General features: G+C 50.8%; 1 protein-coding gene across 12 annotated transcripts in view; it reads right to left on the bottom strand.

Annotated features, from left to right (window-relative positions):
• Positions 1-20,091, bottom strand: part of KCNQ2 (potassium voltage-gated channel subfamily Q member 2) — a 77,856-nt gene extending 57,765 nt beyond the window's left edge. For 3 of the 12 annotated variants that reach the window (XM_069803213.1, XM_069803190.1, XM_069803222.1), the window contains exon 1: positions 19,619-20,084. In XM_069803213.1, coding sequence (XP_069659314.1) covers positions 19,619-19,914 — 296 coding nt within the window. In that variant the 5' untranslated portion in view covers positions 19,915-20,084. Of the gene's footprint in view, positions 1-19,618 lie in introns of all 12 variants that reach the window. The other 9 variants (XM_069803232.1, XM_069803255.1, XM_069803199.1 and 6 more) reach the window with 5 other exon arrangements.
• Between the last annotated feature and the right edge of the window lie 96 nt (positions 20,092-20,187).

Below are 20,187 nucleotides of genomic sequence, written 5' to 3'. Positions count from 1 at the left end.
CAACGCTGCTGTTCATTTACAAAGCTAAACATGAGCCTAAATGCCTCACTCCAGGTTTCCACATCGCTCAGTCTCAGCCAAAATCATCTCCCAAGGCAAATTCTGTCACTAGCGGAGCTGAAAATAGAAGCAGGGAGTCCTGCTTTTCGGTCCTGTGCCTTAATAAATACTCTCCTTTCCAAAAATAGCTCCTGAGGGTGTCTTATTCATGACAGGTTCAGCCATGCCCAGCCCCGTCCTCTCACCTAAGCCCAGCAGAGATCTTGCTCCTCGGAGGAGCCTGGAGGCTCCCCGGGCACCCACGCGGGTAGAAAACATTGCTTTTGGGCAACACGCAGGCTGGCTCCGAGGCAGAGATTCTCATGGTTATATAAACTTTTTAATAAATCTTTAGCAAAGGCCTCTCTGGGACAACGGCAAAAGCTCCCGTGCCTTCTCGGTGTACCGAGACGATGGCTGAACAGCCCCGATAAGAAGCACCCTGTTCGTACAAAGCCATAAAGTGTACTAAGGACGGTGGTGTAAATGGAGCAAGGGAGCATCGGAGGCGGTGGTACATACAACAAGGCTGCCTTAAATGGTGTTCCGAGAGGTGGGAATTAATCGGGCTACAGAGAAGCAGGTCTTAGAGACCCCAATCCATGTTCTAGAGGTGGCACTGGGATGGGAAGGAAAAGAATTTACTTTCCTCACCAGCCCTATTGCACCACCACCACCTGCAAGCCCCCAGGTCATGCCCCCCCGGCCCCCAGTGCATGGATGCAGCAAACCCGCTCTCCTTTGCTGCGTGACAGCAACATAGCAAAAAACAGGAGGTGGTTTTCCAGCAGATCGGGTTTTCTGGGGTCTTCCCTGGACACGCGGGAACGCTGCTGGCTGAGCACAGCGTCCTGCTTCTGTGCTTCGGCTCGCCTTGCAGCTATTGAAACACACCTGAAATACGGGATTTACATCCCAGGGAAGCGTGTGTGGGGGGGTGACATTCCCTTTAAATCAGGGTTTTGGGGAAGGTCGTTTTCTGCTATATTATGGGCAGATAAGGAGCATTCACAAATCCATCACAGCAAACTAAGGAAAAAAGAATAGCTGGTCACAGCTTTACTGTATAAGCATGGTAAAGTGGCACAACCAAGTCACAAAAATCCTCCTCTTTCCCTGCCTGTCTTCTATTTAGGCAGAGCATTTCTCAGTTAGAAAAAGAGCAGGATATGGGTACACATAGATTTTTCTCCTTCAACATCTGACACTTTTGCAATCAGTTCCCATTCCAAGAGCTCCTCCAGTTTTTCCCTCTTGCTTATAACAGAGTCAGGGAGCAGAAACGGCAACATCTGCCCTAAGTGCCCAGAACCAGAGTCCTGAACCCATGAACTCCAGGAATTTGAACAGAAACGGGTTTTGCATGACTTATCTTGTCCCTAGCCCAGCAAAGGATTGTGTATCTCCACACTTACAAGCAAGAGCGAGCTTAAGAGCTTTTCTGGATTGAAGCCTCAAAGAACAAAAGCTGTCTGGAAATGGCAGGGAATGGAGATCAAGATCTGAACATTTACAGCAGGAAAAGGGGTTAAATTTAAGGAATTGGTTGGGTTTTTTACAGGCTGGCTCTAATCATTTAACTTACTCAGAATAAAAGCCTTATTAATAATAATCACTGCATACCAAGTTCTAGCTCAGATGTTCCTCTTTGTCCTCATCTAACATGAATCACTGGGAAATGCTTGTCTGCGTATTCTCCTCGCCCTGCGCACGCAGCCTCAGAGGAGCCAGATGTCTGGAGGAAAACCCACAGTATTAATCAAGCCCATGCACCTGCCAGAAGAGTCTGTCTCTGCTGCGATTCAGCACTGCCGGGCTGAGGTTTTCTTTTAAAAACTTGGTGGGGAGAAATATATTCATGCAGCTGCAGAAAGGGTTCACAGGAGAGAATCCTAAAGACCACAGTGCAATTACAGTGCATTGGGAGGTAAATTAAGAGCATAAAATATTGGACATTTAAGTAATTCTTAAAACGCCTGCGCAGGCATTTACTCAGAGCACATTTATTGATTTTAATGTGAGGGAAAGTTGCTGTCTCATGCAATACCGGTATTATTCAGATTGAAATCTGAGCACTGCCTCTGTTCCATCCCACAGGGTATTCCCCCAAAAGAGCCTCTGCTTCCTCCCTACCTCTGAGAAAAGATTACTCGTGTACAGGAATACAAGCCTTCCTAATCTAACCTTTATCTGTACATGAATATCAAGTTATTTCTGCTTCTTAAGGGCAAAGCCCTGCTTTGCTGCAACACCTCAAGAAAAATAAATTAATTAAATTTAAGAAGGCGAGGGCATGCAGGAGTAAAAAATCCTCTTGCTGAGGTCAAGCTCCTTTGACTGACCTGTGCAAATCACTCGACTCAACTTAACTGAGCTCTAAAACCAGGTTAAAAGCAATATGTCCCTGTAAAATGTAATGCTGCTTCTCATCTAAACATTCCTTGAGGGAATGGGATATACAAAAATAGGCTCCGGTCTAATTGCAGATAGGAAGATTGTCTCAAAATGTGCAGGACTGGTTCCTGCTGCAGACAGGAATAGTAGCCGGTTTTTCAAAGGTCTGTCCCAGAATCAGCTGCTCAGCTGGAGCCCGAGGTTTCCTGCCTGCAAAGGACAAGCTCTGTCTCCCTGAGCTCCTTCAGCTCCGTTCTCCTGTCTCTGACTTTGCACTAGTTTTACGGCACCGAGAATTACAGCACCTCAAAAACGAGCATCCTCGCCCAGAGCATCCGCGGGGACCTGCCGACACAGAGGCTCTCAGCAGCCACGTGAACCGTCTCGGACCCACAGCAGGCAACTAAACGGCTCAAAAGCCTTGTGTTGACTTTAAAAAAAATCTCACTTTCCCCATGCGTCAACCCACGGTTTATGCTTCTGTAAAGGCAAGGCCCCAGAGCTGTGCTCTCAGGCTCCCTCCCAGCTAACAGCAAAGGAGGAGGGCCAAGATTTCGGCGGGTGTCGAAGGCACATGGGTGCCCCAGCCACTTCCCAGGGTCCATCCCCAGTTTTGTGCCTCAACAATTAGAAGACAAGAACGTGGCTTCTCGGAGCCAGAGGCTAACGGATAACACAAAAGCGTAAAACACAAGCACTACGAAAGTGCTGCTAATTTCATTTGCTCATGAGTTTAATTAACTGAGTCTTGGGGAAAAGAAAGAAGTATTTGCAAACTGCCCGTATAATATGTCTTAGAGTTGGTTATTTCACCATCTGTTTAATTTTACTTCTCTTCTCCCAGCTAGTGATTAGGAAGGAGCTCAGAGCCAAGAAGCAGGAGAGCTGGTTCACAGCCTTTTGATTTTAGTCCCCAGAAGACGATGACCCCCAAGCTGGGTAAAAAAAAAAAATGTACCCAGGAGAATCACAGGAGTGCTGCAATCAGCAGGACCACATTCCCTCTCTGCAACTCTCCCCCTCACACCAGTGCAAATCAGGAATAACCCCCCAAAAACTAAGAGGGCTGCACTGCCAAGAGAGAGGGTCTGGCTCACCCAGGTCCAAACCCTGCGATGCCCGAGGGACACCCGTGTTTGGCACGCAGAAGAATGCAGGATTAGGTCCAACGACAAGAAATAAAAGGCCAGCGGCCAGTTTTGGAGCTCTGCATCCCTTCCCCACATCAGTAGGACAGTATGCTCCTCCACGGCAAAGGTGGCAGAATACGGCCCTGATGCTTTTCATGTCCGTGAAGCTGCTCCTGTTGGGATGGGAACGTTTCTGCTGGAAGTAACGCCTTGGCCATGTGGACAGGCAGGCCCAGAGGAGCTGCTCGGGGTGAAGGGATGCAAAACAAACCCAGATCTCCCGAGAGCTCAGGCTTAAAAAGGCAGCTCTCTCTTTAGCCCTAAAAGATTGCTGGAACAGCCAGTTATGCCGCAGGGAGGGGAGAGCATCACAACAGCTGCCAGTCAAGCTCCGTTTAACTTTGCCACTCATAACTATTTTGGGTCTTCTAGGAGCTGCAGCTCTGAATTCAAAGTCCTTTTCCACCAATCTCCCCTCTACAGCAGTAAAGTTTCCCTGAGCTGTAGCCAGATTCACCTCAGCCATGCTGCTCCCTAAGAGCAACAGGGAGATCCTCCTGCTGCCACCCACGTCGGTGTCTCCTTTGCTCACAGCAGAGAACGGCCAGCTCGTGACACGAGTCCCGATGGGAGCGGGGCAGCCCCACCTGCACAGACAGCACTGGGTCTGCCAGGGCACAGCCTCTCCTTGCACCCAATTAATTAATCCCCAGCACCAACGGGCAATTAATCACTTCTGTTATCACTTGCTTCTTCTCTGGTGTGACTCAAATGCAGCAAGTGGGCAGCCAGGTGCGGATGGGAAAGCAGCCCTGAGTGCCGGGGGAGTGGGGGGGCGGCCCCCCATCATCAAGAGCCTTTTGCAAAGGGAGAGGCTGCCTGGAGAGCTAAACACCCCAGAGAGGAGGGGAAAGCCATGATCCTGCTGGAAGAAATAAAGGTAGCCTCAGTTAAAAGGGAGCCTCATTTTTTAAAGCCTTTCAGGCTGGGCAGCTTTGGGGGGGGGGGGGCTCATTGCAATCAGGGCTGAGAGCCAGTGTGTGCAGACCAGGGCTTTTTGGCTCACCTGGAGACTTGCAAAGAAGGTGGCATTGCCTCATCCATAGCTCCCCAAAAACCTCCATCAGTGGAAGAGGGGAAGAACGATGCACATGTCCCGTCCCCCCCCAGTCCCTGCAGTGCAGCAGTCTGCAGGTCAGCACAACCCTTTAATTTCATTTAAGGCCACACTACCCAGTCAGTTCCCAAGCCCCATGCCTGGTCCTCACTGCTGCTGCTTGCAGCTACGAACCGGCTGGGAACCAGTCCCAGTCCCAGCACCACTCAGGTGGGTGAATGACCCTCTCCAGCCATTCTGGTCCCCAAGGCAGTGAGGCTCGTGCAGTCGCCCTGTCTGGCTGCCTCACTGTCTCTACCTAATATTTAGACCTGCTGGCCCATTTTCATCATATTTGCCAAAGAACGGAGAGCTGGCGATGGGCAGCAAGGAGAAGAGCACCCTGGTTTTGCCCCTCAGAAGAGGCTGCCATGCAAGCTTAGCGGGGCCAGCACACAGCAGCAAGCCCGAGAGAGCCACGAGCTCGCAGAAACCAGGTCCCCCAAGTTCCCCCGCTCAGCAAATGACAGGTTTGTTCCCTCTCCTTATTTCCCTGTGCCAGTAAACACAACAATAAATAGCAAGCTGCAGGAGGCAGATGATTGTGTGGTGAAAGGTGGAAAACATCTAAAAATGATTTAAAGCAGGGAGGAGAATAGGAAAAAGAGGGCTGCAGATTATATTCTCTGAGGAGGAGGAGCTGTTCGGCTGGTGAAAGGCAGCAGAAGCTGGCAAGGTTTTCCTGCCCACCCTGCAGCTCCTTGCTCTGGGCGATGCTCAGGTCCTCTGTGTGGGACCCTCTTTGCAAAGGTCCCCAGACCCAGTCCCGACATGGGACCCCACCAGTTCCAGCCCCGGGATGGGAGCAAGGCCAGCACCGCAGGGGCTGGACCCACAGTCTTTTTAAAGCTCGTAACAGGGACACAGGGCATGGACACATTAAAGCTGAAGAGAGAATTATCTAGCTGCCATTTCCACACGCCGGTAAATCAAAGTCGATAGAAGCCATATGCTCTGCTGGGAAGCATCCATCTCGTTGCCAGGGAAACATCCTTCCCATTTAAAATGGCAGGCAAAGGCTTGCAAAAAACCTGCTTTTAACCCCCTTTTCTCAGGCACGATCCAAGTCCCCCGGCAGCTCCCCCAGCCCTGCGGCATCGTGCCGTACTGCTGCCTGGGAGAGCTGTCGCAGCTTAACTCAGGAGCGGGAGAAGGGAATGGTGCCTCTCCCATGGGATCCAGAGGAAATCAGACCCAGCCTGACAGCAGGGAGACCCTGCTTCCAATTTCCAGCTCACTCTCAAGCCAGTTTCCATGGTTTATTCCCTGGGAAAAATAGGGGATCACCTGCCTGGGTCATATCAAGCAGCTCTGCTCAGGGATGCTGCAGGTGCATGGTACAGACAGTGCCTGGCCAGGCACAGATGTGCCCAGCTGTGGGGCAAGGCACTTTTACAGCAAGGGAATAATCAACAGCAGGACCACGGCCTGGGTTACCACTGCTCAAATCCAGTCTCTTCCAAAGCAGCAGGTACCACCCAATTTCTTACAAGTAGCAAGCAAGAATCTGACCTTGGAAATTACGGCAATCTGCAGCCAGGGCTTCAGGCTCACGGAAATAACGATAAACCCATCATGGAGCTCAGCAGCTGGCTGGAGTCTGCAGCTGGTCCCGGGTCTCCTTCTCTGCATCTGTACCTTCTTGTTACTCCCTCTAAGCCGAACATATAGTCATTGCTCAGAAACGTAGCCAGGTTGGTTTGCCGGGGTCTCTGCCAGCTGATGGAGGAGACAACGATGGGGGTGTGGGAAGGGGCATCCCCAGAGCACAATCTGTAATCCGGCATTGCGGAAATCACGGCAGCAAATGCCCTCCAGCCTATTAATGCTAATGAATTTACATGCGATTTTGTTTTAGACGGAAGATACATACCAGCAACCACATGTGTACTAGGACAGAAAACTGGACATCCTCTTGCAAGGATGTTACTTCTCTATATTTACTTCCAATCTCAGCCTCTCATGACTTTTTTTTTGCCTTTTTTTTTAAACTCTTCTCATTTATTGTAAATCCCACAAGCAGATGAAGCCAACTGTTAAAGTACAGAAATGCAGTATTTTCTATTCTGATAAGTAGCTCTGCTCTAACAACCTTTATAATGGAGATCAGAGACAATATTTAATAATTCAAACCTAGGAAGGCCTGACGGGACAATGATACATGCTGAAGTCTCCTTGTCTGTATGGGAAATGATTATTCCTGTTGGAGGAGGGAGAGGCTAGGGTTCCAGCATGGGGAACAGGGATGCTGGATTATGCCGCAGGCATCCCATGTCACTGAATTCCTCCGTACCTCTGCTCCCAAACTGGAAAACGGGCATAACGATTCCCCCCAGCACACAGGGGGACAGCTGAAGTTAAGCCCATGCATAGCTCAAGGCATGCCCGTGGCCCTCAGCAATGAATAAATCCTTCTAGAGTAGAATAAAGCCTGGCACAAAAACACTGCAAAGCACACCAGTAACCAAGGCTCGCATGGACCAGAGCCAACAACAGCATCTTAAATGACAGCACGAAGCCACCTGGGAGCACACAGGAGCAACGTCCTCCAGCACACGACACCAGGGCATGCCCAGCACCGCAGCCAAGGTGTTAGTCCTCCCCCGTATGACACCTCAAGGCAGTTGCTACAGTCCTAAATCCCTTTTCTTGGCTGCTAACCTGGCTCTTAACCCAGGTGGCAGCACAGCCAGTGCAAAGCCGGCGAGTAGACGCCGCAGCACGAATTCTCCATCAGGGCATCCTGCTCCTGCCAGAGCTAGGAAGGAGTCACCTTCACTCGGTGGCATCGGAGCAAGATCTCCCCGGCGACTCATCAGCCGGCTCCGAGATATGCTCGGGCTGTCTGGGAATTATGTCACCAGGCACTGTAAATATCAAATGGCCCTTTTATGATCCTGAGTGCTCCTTCCTACCTCCTTCTTGGCTCGGAGCCTCGCGAGTGGTCTGTGCTGTACGTCGAGGACACCGACAGTGATAAAAAGCAATGAATGGATAATAGCCAGGTAGTATTTTGAGTTACAGCATCATCAGCCTGCTGCTAAACCAAAGGAGGAGCAGCTCTCCATCCTGGTTGTGTAACTCAGGCTCACAGGACGTTCCCCGTAATTACAGGGCCTTTCCCTGCAGTCCCATGGGGGCCGTATGCTGCATTCATGAAAGGATGCTCAGAATTTAGCTTCCTCTCTAGCACATTTTTTTCAGTCTTCCCTAGAAACAGCAAAGAGCAAGAAGAAGCAGGACGGGGGGGGTGTGTGTTAATTAATCTTAATCTCTGCTGTGCTTTTAGCAAGTGAAAAATAAGTAAGCTGCCCCATCAGATCTGTGCGACCTTCCTGGGCTGCTCTAACAACCCCTGTGTTTCCCAGGTGGGGTGTACATCCCACCCGCCCACTGCAGCCGGCAGGGAATGCCATCGCAGGGTCGGGCTTGGCTCAGGCTCTTCATCCTGACTCACATCCCACGGGGATATGGCTGCAGGGTAGATGGGCCTCCCCAGTCACAGATGGGGGCTGGCAATCCATTAAACTTAATGAATTTCTCTGGGATTTTTAATAACCATCTGCTCCCATGTGGAGAAGGGCCAAAAGAGCAAGGCTAGGTAGGACTGGAACTCGTTTTGGAGGTTCAGCCCATTTCTCTGCAGGGAGCTGGGGCTTGGGCAGGTGCTCTCCACCGAGCACACACCCACAGCAGGCTTATTTGCTCTGCAGAGTGTTTGCAAAAAGGGGAGGAAAATGGCAAATTTGATGGAGGTGCTTCCCAGGTGCCCAAGTTCTTGCGTAGGGGTGGATGAAGCCCAGGCGACATCAAGCCCTGTCCTACTAGCAGGTCTCCCAGACGTGGCTGTTCCAAAGCACGGGGTGGAGACCTGAAGTTGGGATAGGTCTCGCCTACTTGTAGATGTCTACATCTCTATCTCCTGGTAGAAACAGTGGGACAGAGACAACTTTAGAGTCCCATTCACTTGTCTTATTCAGGCACTTTCATCACCTTTCCCTATACTCAACCTCAATTCGCTTTCCCCATACTAAGGCAGGTTAATCCAACGCCAACTTAAAACCAAGTTTCAGACCTACATGGTATTATTTTTCCTGGGCTCAGATGTGAGATCTACTGATTCACAGTCTAAGCCTCAGCAGCTCAATCTGTGCCATTTAGCACGACTCGAGATGCTCCCGTCACCCACAAACATGCATCGGGGGAGTGAAGGCTCAGGCCCTGGAGGGGCAGCTCAGAGGTGGTTTCAAATTATATCTGATTTCTGTTGCAGAAAAGAAAAAAAGCAGCAGCAGCAAAAGGTCAATGCAGAAATTCTTCCTACTGCTCATTAGCTGGTATGATAAGAGAGAAGCTGCTAAATAAGAATAGCATTAAAAACATCTACATGTTAAAGGGAAAACATGGAAAAGAAGAAAAGTTCAGTGCAAAATTCCATGACTGCATGTCATGCTTGACAAATTACAGAGAAATTGTTCAGGAAATTCTCCTTTTCTCTAAGTCTTTTTCCTTCCTTACGAAAAAGCCAACCACAGTGATGTGCATCCAGTAGCCACAAGGACCAAACCACAAGGTCACATTAGCAAAGTCTCTTTAGTGCTGATACAGATTAAATGCATCAGTCCCTCAGGCTGTGGAGACAGAGCCCCCATGAAGTGCCAGCGATTTAGTTCAAGACATAATGACATGAGGACTTGTCCCTCTGGCTCAGGGTGATGCTTAATTGGGTGTAAAGTCAGCTTTTGGATGAACGTTGCCATTAGCACGCTGGCTTCTTTGCAGCTCCCCAGAGCTGTTACGTGAGGGGCTCTCCCTGCACCCCCAAACTCACATGCAGCGAGGCAGCTCTCTGCAAGGCCACCAAGCAAGCATGGGATGTCTCTGAAAAGGGCCATCCCAGGAGAAATGACACAGTGAAATTCCTCCAAACCTGGCAGCTCCTGCACTGGCAACGTCTTAGAGGAGCCCATCTGCATTTGCCCATGGCACCTCCAGTCCCTGCTCTGATACCAACGAAGAATTACAGCCACTCAAATAGCTCATCTCTCCTAAATAAGAAAAATCCCACCACCTGAAAACCCAACAGCATCAGCAAATCAACCTCAGGGGAGAAAAGGTACAAACCACATTTCCCCCTTGATCATGAGCCACTGTAGAGCAAGACTTGCTCCTGGACGTGAACACACAGTACGCTGTGTCCCTACGAGCTGTCCTAGCAGCTATGCAACCCCGAGATGGACAAACATCCCATGCAAATTCCTACCCATGCTCCAAACGGCCGTGCTCCTTCAGCCAGGAGAGATGGGATCAGCAGCACAAAGCTTCCAAACGATGGAGCCAGTTGGAGGGTTGGTTTTGCTGCTCATTCAAGCCTGGAGTCTTTATATAGAGTCAGGGCAGGATCCAAAAGCGGAAGAGAGACACCCACTCCCAGGGAGTGTAACACACACACACTGAAATAAATAGCTCCCTGCCTAAGAAGATGACTCAGGAATCTCACTAGTCCTTAAAGCACAAATCATTGCTAATAAATCCCAGGAAACTTGGAGCAAGGCCCAGCAAGAGGTTAACTAGACAAGGCATGGTATTTCCAGCCTTGCCAGACACAGAAGAGGAGGAAGGATGAATAAACACGTTATTAAACCAATGTTCAACACTGAATCAATGGCCACACCAGCCTGAGCCCATCGTGCAGCCTACATGCTTCAAGAGCAATGGGTAGTCCTTATTACTGGGGGGAGGTTTTGTTTTTCACTGCCCCTCCTGGAAGCACTCAGGCTTAACCACCACACGGCTTGAAGCGGCAGGAGGCAACAGAGCCTCACTCCCTGTTTGTCCAGCTATAATATACAGATATTTATATTTAACTCCTTTGCTCTCCTCTTGAGCGAAAGATGGAGTGCTCTTCCATCCCTTATTACGTTCTTCAGATCAGGTAACGAACCTCCAAGCAAGCATAAACTCAATTAATGGCCAGTTCGAGACACTGAGGAGTGCAAAAGCCCATAAACATGCAGGAGAAAATCTCCCAGTGCTGCCATTTTGCTGCCACATATAACACTCAAACAGTGAGAAAGCCGATAAGCCCAATTCACAGCCCTCTACGTGCTGCATTCCTAATGAACAGCAAGACCACAACAAACTGCCCCAGTATGGGTGATCCATGTCCCAGGGAAGATGTGCCTTCATCCTCCCAGCCCAAAGTTAACTCTGCTGAGGTCCTCAGACTATGGGATTTCCCACTAAGATAGGCTGGCCCATGCCTCTGACAGTCTGCTCCAGCCAAAGGCAACCCCACTTTCTTTTGCAAACCCAAGGAGCATCAACAGAAACCAACCCGCCAGTTGAAAAGCAAATAAGAAGCCGGGAAAAGACTGTTAAAAAGTGGAACAAAGATAACATTTACCAGCAGTCTCCCAACAACTCCTTTATGCCTTTCATCTGTCTTGTCTGTTCAATACAATAAGTCCTTACAGCAGGGACTGGCTCTTTTTGGCTTGATGTACAGAACAGAAGCTTGTAGACTTCTATTTCCATTAGGGGTGCTTGCACACTGCTATAATACTAATGGAGTATTGTTTTCCCCTTGGTATTCATTTTAACTACTATTTGACTGAAGTTTTTCTTTTTCTTTCGCACGGCGTATTAGTTTTTCCAACCATATCAAACCAAAGTCGCAGCGAACACGCACAGCGGGTACCCAGACATAAGCTATTGCATTCACGCAAGAGACAGAGAAGGGGTGTACGTGAGTCACCTTTGAGTCAGGATTTCTGCTAGCTTCTTTTTTTCCTGGGCATCATAATAACTTTATAGAGAGTGACAGCGTACCTGTGGAAGCTGCTTTAGGATTGCCTGCCCTGCTGCGCTCATCCATTGCGGTGTGCGACAGCAGCTCAGCTATCGCCCCAGCCGTATTTTGCTTCGACACTCACCTCCCCGGGCTGGCAGAGCTCTAAACAAGAAAGCAGGACTTCCAGGCAGACCAGGGCTTGTTTACAAATGAGGCATTTGCGAATCCCTGGGAAATACCCTCCGGAAGGCAAAAATCTCTGCCTCTTTCAATCTTGCTCCAAAGAGATTGCCCCCCCAAGTGCCAGCCACGATAGACTCCTAGGATCCTCAGATGGAAAGCGGTCACCTCCTAACCCAAGCAGGGGCAGTCGTTCCCTCTGACCATGCCTGTCCTCTCATTTCTTTGCCCTGTCCCACCATCCCAGGGGAGGCATTAAAAGGAGGATCTCCAAATGAAGAAGACTGACCACTGGGGACTCCCCTCCAAGAGCCTGAACACAACTGTAGCTGCTTAGGAACTATAATCAGTATTAATAAGGCTTGATTACCTTCTGATTTCCCCTGGGTCTTGGGTTGCAGGTCCACAAGATTTGATCAGGATTTGCTATAAAGGTTCCTTTCTCAAAACCACTCCTCAAATACGGCTGAGTAAATGTGGATCTCAGATCCTGGTCATCCCATTTCAATGTGGATCAGCCCCATCTCTCACCTTGACGTTACCTGGCAGGGTGTCCACAGTGTAAATTCTGGCTCTGAACATCCCAGTTCCTACAGGCTGTGGCAGGAGGTGGGAGATGCCTCAACTCACTCCAGTTTTCGGTTTGAAATTGTCCCAGGCTCTGTCTTCTCTCCTCGTTGTCCAGACTCATCCCACCCAGCTTTCACGTAAGGTATGCAAGGGAACTTACCCTCCTTCTGTCATCAGAGAGACATGGGCATCTCCAGAAGGCAGACCTGCCCACTAAAGCCTACACTGAGGCTCCTATGGGATTTCTGCGAGGACCATCACCAGATTCAAGCTGAAAGCCCACTCCACCTGCAATGTCTGGACATTGCACATTCTGAAACAAATCAAGTGACTGCTCAGTCACAAGGCTTGCAAAGCCAAGGCTGCTGCTGCACCCGGCAATCCAAGTGACTCTGATGGAGCTTTAAATCACCTCCCTACAGCAGCAAGTGCGAGAGGCGAGAAGATCTCGCAAGTCTTCTGCTCCCCACACCTTGGAAAAGGCTGCCCTTTGACATCCAATCCGCTCAAAATAAAGTCAGTGGATGGATGCTTACAGACACCAAAGCTTTCCACACATCTAAAAAGCATATTAAGAGTCTGGAGCGATGCCGAAGACAGGCCAGAGAGAGTTCTGGAGGAACGCTCCAGTTTCCCTCATTTATTGGCAGTTAGACAGTCAAGAAGCCCTGGGGGCTGTAATAAAGCACCTCTCGCCATCCCAGCCAGCGGCTTGTGCGAGATACTCCCCAAACAACACTATATGTAATTAATTCAGTGCTTTAAAATGAATGCACGACACCCCCAAAACACCTTCAATCTAAGTGTCATAGGAGGCTGCATTCTCAGTTGATCCAGGATAAGGCCAGGAGAACCGCATGGGGAGCTGAGGTGACTCGCAGCTTCAATGAGCTGATCAAGTAAGATCAAGGATCACACAACTTGTTCTTACTGGGGAAAAAAAACGACATTTTTCTTTTAATCTGGGCGGATGGGCACATCCACCAAGGGACCACATTTAAAGACCTACTCCTCTGGTCCTGGTGGGGCCACCTTTTGCCATAGGTGAGTGTCAGAGTAGCCCAAGTGGTTTTGGCTTGCAACTCGATTAGGAGCCATTTAAACATCTGATGGGGAAGGACCCAGCTGCATCGGCCAAACCACTGTGCCCAGTGTCCTTCTGCACGACCTGGTTTTGCTGTTGCGTGCTCACTAGTCAAATCACCTTGCAACACAGCTCTCCTCTAAATACATTCACGAAACTCAGTTTAAGACCACTACGGTAACCTGGTTTTGCAATGTGGTTGCTTTTTGACCACTGGGGGCTAAAAGCCATTGCACTATTCTGCAGCAACGCACATCTCAGTGTTGGAGACCTCCTCTCGCTTTGATGCATTGGGAACCGGGGATATCACACCAACAGAGACAGGCTCAGGTTTGCCTGAGAAGCATGCCATAGACAAAGTTTAATCCTTTATAGGAACCACTCTCCATCTTTCTCAGCAATCCTGTATCTACTCTACAGATTACATAGCATAAAAAGGGACTGGCACATCTCCCTGCCACCACAATTTCAAGAGGAATCTGTCCCTCAAGAACTAAGAAACCAGCTAAGCATTTGGGCTACCTTAAAAGGGATTATGCAGGGCTAAGTGTTTGCTGCTTAAATCCCAGAAGTCAAATACCAAACTTAGGTGCTTTTTATCCTCATAAGCCCCACTGATGCCTAACTGACAGGCAAACCCTCTGCCCTGCTCACCCTCTCACACCAAACGAATCACAATGTGTCTCACCTCAAACATCCCCTCCCTCTGCTGTAACGCAAAAAAAAAAAATCAAGAAATCTCATTTTTGCTAACTGCATCTCTTTAAGCAATGCCCATCTTCCCTTTAGTATAGGATTTGGGGCTTGCTTTTTGGGTTATTCCCTCTTATAATAAATAGAGGCATAGCAAGACTCATCTGGTTGAGGTGTGTTGCAGCACAAAAAAGGAGGTCATCCGGAGGATCAGCTTGTTTTTCTTTTCCTTAATGTCAGTGTGGGGTGAATGTGACGACTGGAACGTGACACATTAAAGCGACTGAAATCAGGTTGCTCCCACCAAGCTCTGACTAAGCAGCTGGAGAGGAACTCGTGAGGCATCGCACCGTGAAGGTCTCCCTGGTCCCCAGGACGGACACAACCGCACGGCCGAGGGCATCAGAGCCGGAGGTCAAAGCCCAGCAGGTCCGTTAAACTTGGCACATATGGGAGATCTGTATTGGCCCCTTCATCCCACATACTCGACTAGGAGGAGGGGAGGAGAACCCAGGAGATCCCTGCACATCACTGGTGGATGGACTGAGTTTGGTGGCATCGTACTTGCCAGCAATATCCCTGTCTGGGGGTGAGGGCTTGCCATGAACCACCACCCCTCGGTGCTTGGGGATGGATAAATGAGACTGTCAAACTGAATTTACCCCTAATTAGCAAATGCTGTAAAACAAGTATGAAAAAAATCTAAGTGGAAAACAAAACAAAACATGAGGGCTGCCTAAAAACCCAACCCAGGCAGCAGAAAAATGGCTGGGTGTTCCCAGAGTCATTCAATCTGATGAAAAAAGATTATCTGGGAATGGATCTATATGAAATAACCGTGTTTTCATCAGTCCCTGAGGAGCAAAGGGAGTCACAAAATTGGCCGGACCTTCAGGGAAGCAACTGCATCAACTCTCCATCCTCCCACCACGCCAGCCGTGGCCATGCCAGGATGCGGGCAGTGCAGAGAGGAGACTTTCTGGAGAGAGAGGTGGCTTCTGGCTGGGTTAAAAGGGAAGAACAAATGGGATGGGGATGGCACAAGGAAATTTTAATAGAATTAGACAGGGAGGAAATGTTCTTCCTTATTATAATTTAAGTCCATGCACTTGCTTAATTAACTGAATGTATGGTGCACAGTATGCGGATAAAAAATGCACCCAAACTATTTTTAACGCAGTTAAAAAGACGCATTGAGGCTGTAAATTCAAAGTAGGAAATGCAAGAAATGCATTGGTCCTGAGCACGCAGCTTTAAAAGTGTCTGAATACAGGCTGTTTTCTTGCTGCTGCCCCAAATCCAGCCCCCACCTCTTCGGCTCAGAGACCAAACACACACAGCTCACACGGGATTGCGAAATGTGTCTCTAGACACATCGGGCTACAGGGATGCTCAGTGCAAGTAACTTATGCTGGCGCAGAAAACAGCAATCCCTCCTGAGGTAAGATGGCAGGTAGGGACAAAAACCACTTTCAAGTATCCCAGCCCTTCAAACCCAGCACCGCTGAGCACAGGACAGGTTACAATAACCAAGGTAAAAGGACTAGAGGAAAATATTTAAATTATTGCAAGAAAGAAAGTGGAAAAAATTCAGAAGCAAAATGTCTCCCTGTGCAGAGAACTACCTCAAGATCTAAGTGCTGCTGCATCCCTCAAAAAGCCTGGCCTGCTATTTAGACACAGCTCAACTTTTCAAGTTTCAGTTCAACCTTGAACAGAATGAGGCCACGTGCTGCACTGCTAAGGTTTTGTCAAAAAAAAAAAAAAGAGGAGGGGAGTGGGGGAAGAAAAGAAAGACGCTGAGAGAAATACTGGGAGAAGATGAGAGATAGGGGAGATTCAGCCCTCTGGGAGCCAGAGTTCACCTCCAGCCACACTCAAAAATGGGACCCACCAGGCTCAGCTGTCCATGGGGCTGTGCAAAATATGTATAATATAGATAATCTGTATACACACACAGCTCCCATGAGCAGGTCACCCAGTTGTGTCAGGGTAGGAAGAGCTATTAAGTATAAAAAATGAATCACAACACAGAAATATAACATGGTGCTTTTGCTCACAAAGGTAATAGCGCTTTTACAGAGGCAACATCTGAGATGAGACCACGTTAATGAGTTTGGGGCTGGGGGGTGGGGGCTGCTCTGACTTTTCCTGGTTTCTTATGCATGAAATGGTGCAAAGAGGAATGAGCGACAAGAGTCAGAAGAGGTGGGAAAAGAAATCAGATGGATTGGATCTCAGATGCAGCACTGGAAATAAATGCAACTTGCACGGGCATCTCAAGGCAGCGCATCAATCGCCCGGTGCAATACCAGCCTGGGAGATGGGCCTCTGCAGATAGGCATTTATCAGAGGTACTTACACAGATGCACCTCTTGTATTTATTAAAACATTTCCATGCTGGAAGAGTCTCAATAGTTTGCGTCTTGGCATTTGGGTGCAGGGAGGCTGCCTGAACAGCACAGCAGCCCCAGAGCAGCTCCACACCTAGAAATGCAGCTGGGTCTATAAGCATCTCTACAAGCTCAAACCCAACCTTGCAGGGTCACAAACTCATTCACACTGGAAACAGGCCCTAAATCTTCATGCGAGAAAGTCCCTGTGAGTAGCAGGAGAAGAGAAATAGGGGTGCTGGCAGATGGGGTCGGGGTGGAGGGGCTGAGCGGTGCCCAGCCCGAGACAGCAGCAGGACAGGGCTCCCTCAGCCACAGCCTTCTTCAGGACTCCCACTCCTGCGGCACGAAGGCTAAAAAGGTGCTTTTGTGCTCAAGGCTTTGGCACAAAATGGGGGTTTGGGCAGGAGGAGACGGCGTGACCCCAATAGCGCAGGTAGGGCACTGCGCCGGCCATCAGGACATCAGGGGTGGCTCCAGCAATCCCATACAAACTTTATGACCTTGAGCCAGTCTCTTCAGCCTCCCATATCTTTGAATAAGCAGCCACTAAGCTTTTTATCTGTCTTGCCTGTCTGGATTACAGACTTCTAGTTAGAGAAGCCCAGGAAAGCCCTTCCCTGCCCCATTCAAACACATACAGATCTAGCACAGGCCATGCCAGGCTCACCCAGGCAGCAAAGGGCTATAACTGGTGCATGGACTTCTTCTGGTGACTTTGTATGATGTTTACCATATCCTTCAGCTCTTTAAATAATATATTAGCAAACTGCCAAGGCTAAACCTATCATATGTATAGTTCGGAAGACTGGAGTCCATATAACTTCCCGATACACCGTAAAAAATTAATTACAGCCCCGATGCTTCACAGACACTGGTGCAATTACCACCTCAGCCCTGAATTCAGCCTCCATTTCCAGACAGACGCATGGGTGGGGGTCAGAGGATGGTTTCACAGTGGTTACATCTCCCGGCTGCTTGGGCATCCACCCCAGGGTGATCTAAGGGAGGCCACGCAGCTCCCAGCACATCCCAAACCAGCGGTTTCTAATCGGAGGGCACGGCTCCATGTGGTGTCACAGCAGGTACAAGCAGAGTCACAAGCCCAGGAGAAATGCAGCTGCTTGGGCTGGGGGAGGAGACACCGGGGGGGATGCAGCTATACGTATACGCATATACATATACAGCTACACGTATACAGCGAGACCCAAAGGGCACCCCAGCCTGGCACTGGGGACAGGGCATTCGCAGGGGAGTGAGCCCTGGCAGGAGGTCAGTTTGGGATGCCCCCGCTCTTGCTCCATGAGGATTACCGTCTGCCCAAGCAAATGCCACCGCAGAGAGCCAAACAGGTCAGAAGTTAAGACAGAGCAGCTGAAGAAGCCAAAGAAGCTTCTAAAGCCCTCACAGTCAGGGCTAGCCCTGCCGCTTGCCATTTGGTTTTCAGCCCCTTCCATCTCTGTCATTGTCACCCCAGTGCCCCCAAGCTGGGCTCTCACCTGGATTTAACAGCACACGCTGCACACAACATCCCCCCATCCTCGGCACACACACAGGCAAGCACCCAGCTCGCAACGTGAACGCTCGGCCCCTCCACACGATTCTGGAGGATTTTTGCGACACAAGCCACCCACAACTCCAGAGGATGGCCCTGAGCGTGGAAGATGCTCAGGACTCCCAGCGCTGGACTTCACACTCCTCATCGTTGCTGCAACGGAGCTCCAGAGATGCTCCCTCTTGTCCTCTCCCATTTCCCCAGGGGGACGAGCTCCCCACAAGGACCCCAACTCGCTGCAGCGCACGACAAAGCTCCCGCTTCCACCCCGCCAGCATTTCACCTCTGGCTGGACTCGCCAACATCTCCCTGGAAGGCCTCAACGTACAAAATGGCTGAGGACCAGAAAGCATAACCCAACACCTTTATCTGAGAATAGCATAACAGCAAAAGGATGGGGGGGGGGGGGGGGAAACAAAGAAAAAACCCACAAAAGGCCCCAAAAAATCTTCTTGCCGGGGCTGCCAAAGGCCCTAACCATGCTGAAAAACGCACAAACAAAAAAACCCAAACACATCGGCACCAAGGGAACGAGCACCCCAGCCTGAGCCCAGGCCTGCAGAAGAGCCTGGTGGGACTGTGGAAAGTCCCAGAGGGAAGGGAGTTGCAGTAACACAGCAATTTATCTTGACCCTCCCTTTGCGATCCTCTGAACAACGGGAAATCATCTGCTCTTCCCTATGCAGCAGTGCCTTCAGATATGGCCATCTTTCTGCCAAACGGTGGGTCAGATGTGGCCATTTCTGGCTAAAAAAATGGGGTGGCATAGGGAAAATGTGTACCCTGGGACTGCTCCTTTGTTTACCGCTCCATCGCTGTGCAGTCTGGAAGCCTCAGACACTGATTAGCATTTCTTTCTAGACACATCTCCAATACAGCCGCTTCCCAACCGGGGGGACAAGAAATACCTCCAGAACCCAGCGCAGAGCCACAAAACCAACCCCCGGCCCCAAACCCTTTGCAGCCACGCAGCAGGCAAAGATGGGGCTGGGGGAGAAGAAGCGCTTTGAGGGGGGAGGAGGAGGGAAGGAGAGACAGTGCCTGAGCAGAGCTTTTTTGTTCCTCATCTCCCAGCATTGCTATGGTGATTTCAAGCAAGACGGAGGAACAGTCCCTACCCAGCACTCCCGCTGCTCCAGCCCCCTGCACCCACCGCAGGAGCGGGTGGGGATGGGGGGGACACACACAGGGGACCGGTACATCGCACCTCTCCGGAGGAATCCACCCCCCCCAGCTCTGTAGGGACAGCTTCTCCCCCCACCACCACCACCATCATCATCACCCCCCCCCTCAACCCCGAATTCCCTTCCCCACCCGGCATCCCCACGCACCCCATCCCCGGGCACCCACTGGGCCAGGGCGAGGGATGCAGCGGAGACCCGGTTGGGGGGGAGTGGTGGTCGGGGGGAGGGGGGGGTCTCAACCTCCCTCCTCTACCCCACAGCGTCCCCCCCCGGGGCTCCCCGGGCAGCGCTGGTACCCGGCATCCCCTCCCTGCACCCGCTCTGCAGCTGGAGCATCCTTCCTCCTCGGCATGTATTTTTTGGGGGGGCCTGGGGGCAGATCCGAACAAGGTGGGGGGGTCTTTCTCGTTGGGTTTGCCCCCCCCCCCCCACCCCCTTTCTACTCACACGTATGCGTGGTAAATGAAAGCCCAGCCCCGCGGTCTCTCCAGCACATTGTAGAGGAAATTCTGCAGCTTGCGGTAAAAAGCATTCCTTTTCGGGGGCTTGCCGCTGCCCGACACCCCGGAGCGGGGTTTGCTGAGGATGCTGCCCCGTTTGGTGCTTTCGGAGCCGGCGATGAGCAGAGCTCCGTCCCGGCTGGAGTCCGGGGCTCCCGGGTCCAAGCCCACGAAGCCCACCTTAAGCTTCTTCTCCGCGGCGGGCCCCGGGTAAACGCCTCCGTTCCGGGATTTTTGCACCATGGTGGCGACCCGGGGGGGAGGGAGAAGGGGGAAAGGGGGGGTAAGGGGGAAAGGGTGAGGGGGGAAAGGGGAAAGGGGGGGGATGGCGGAGGGGCCGGGGCCGGCGGGGGGCTCCGCCCGCGCTCCCCGCCGCTGCTCCGCGCCCGGCGCAGGCGAAGCCGCAGGAACCGGCTGCAATTCTGCTCCGCCAGCGCGGCCCCGCCCGCCGCCCTCCTCCCCCTTAACCCTTGGCCTTCCTCAGCATCCCCTTCTTCACGACAAGTTCTCCACTCC

Source organism: Haliaeetus albicilla, chromosome 2 (genome assembly GCF_947461875.1).
Source record: "Haliaeetus albicilla chromosome 2, bHalAlb1.1, whole genome shotgun sequence".
Lineage (NCBI taxonomy): Eukaryota > Metazoa > Chordata > Aves > Accipitriformes > Accipitridae > Haliaeetus > Haliaeetus albicilla.
Note: the sequence above shows the minus strand (reverse complement) of the source record. Positions and strands in the feature narration are given on the sequence as shown.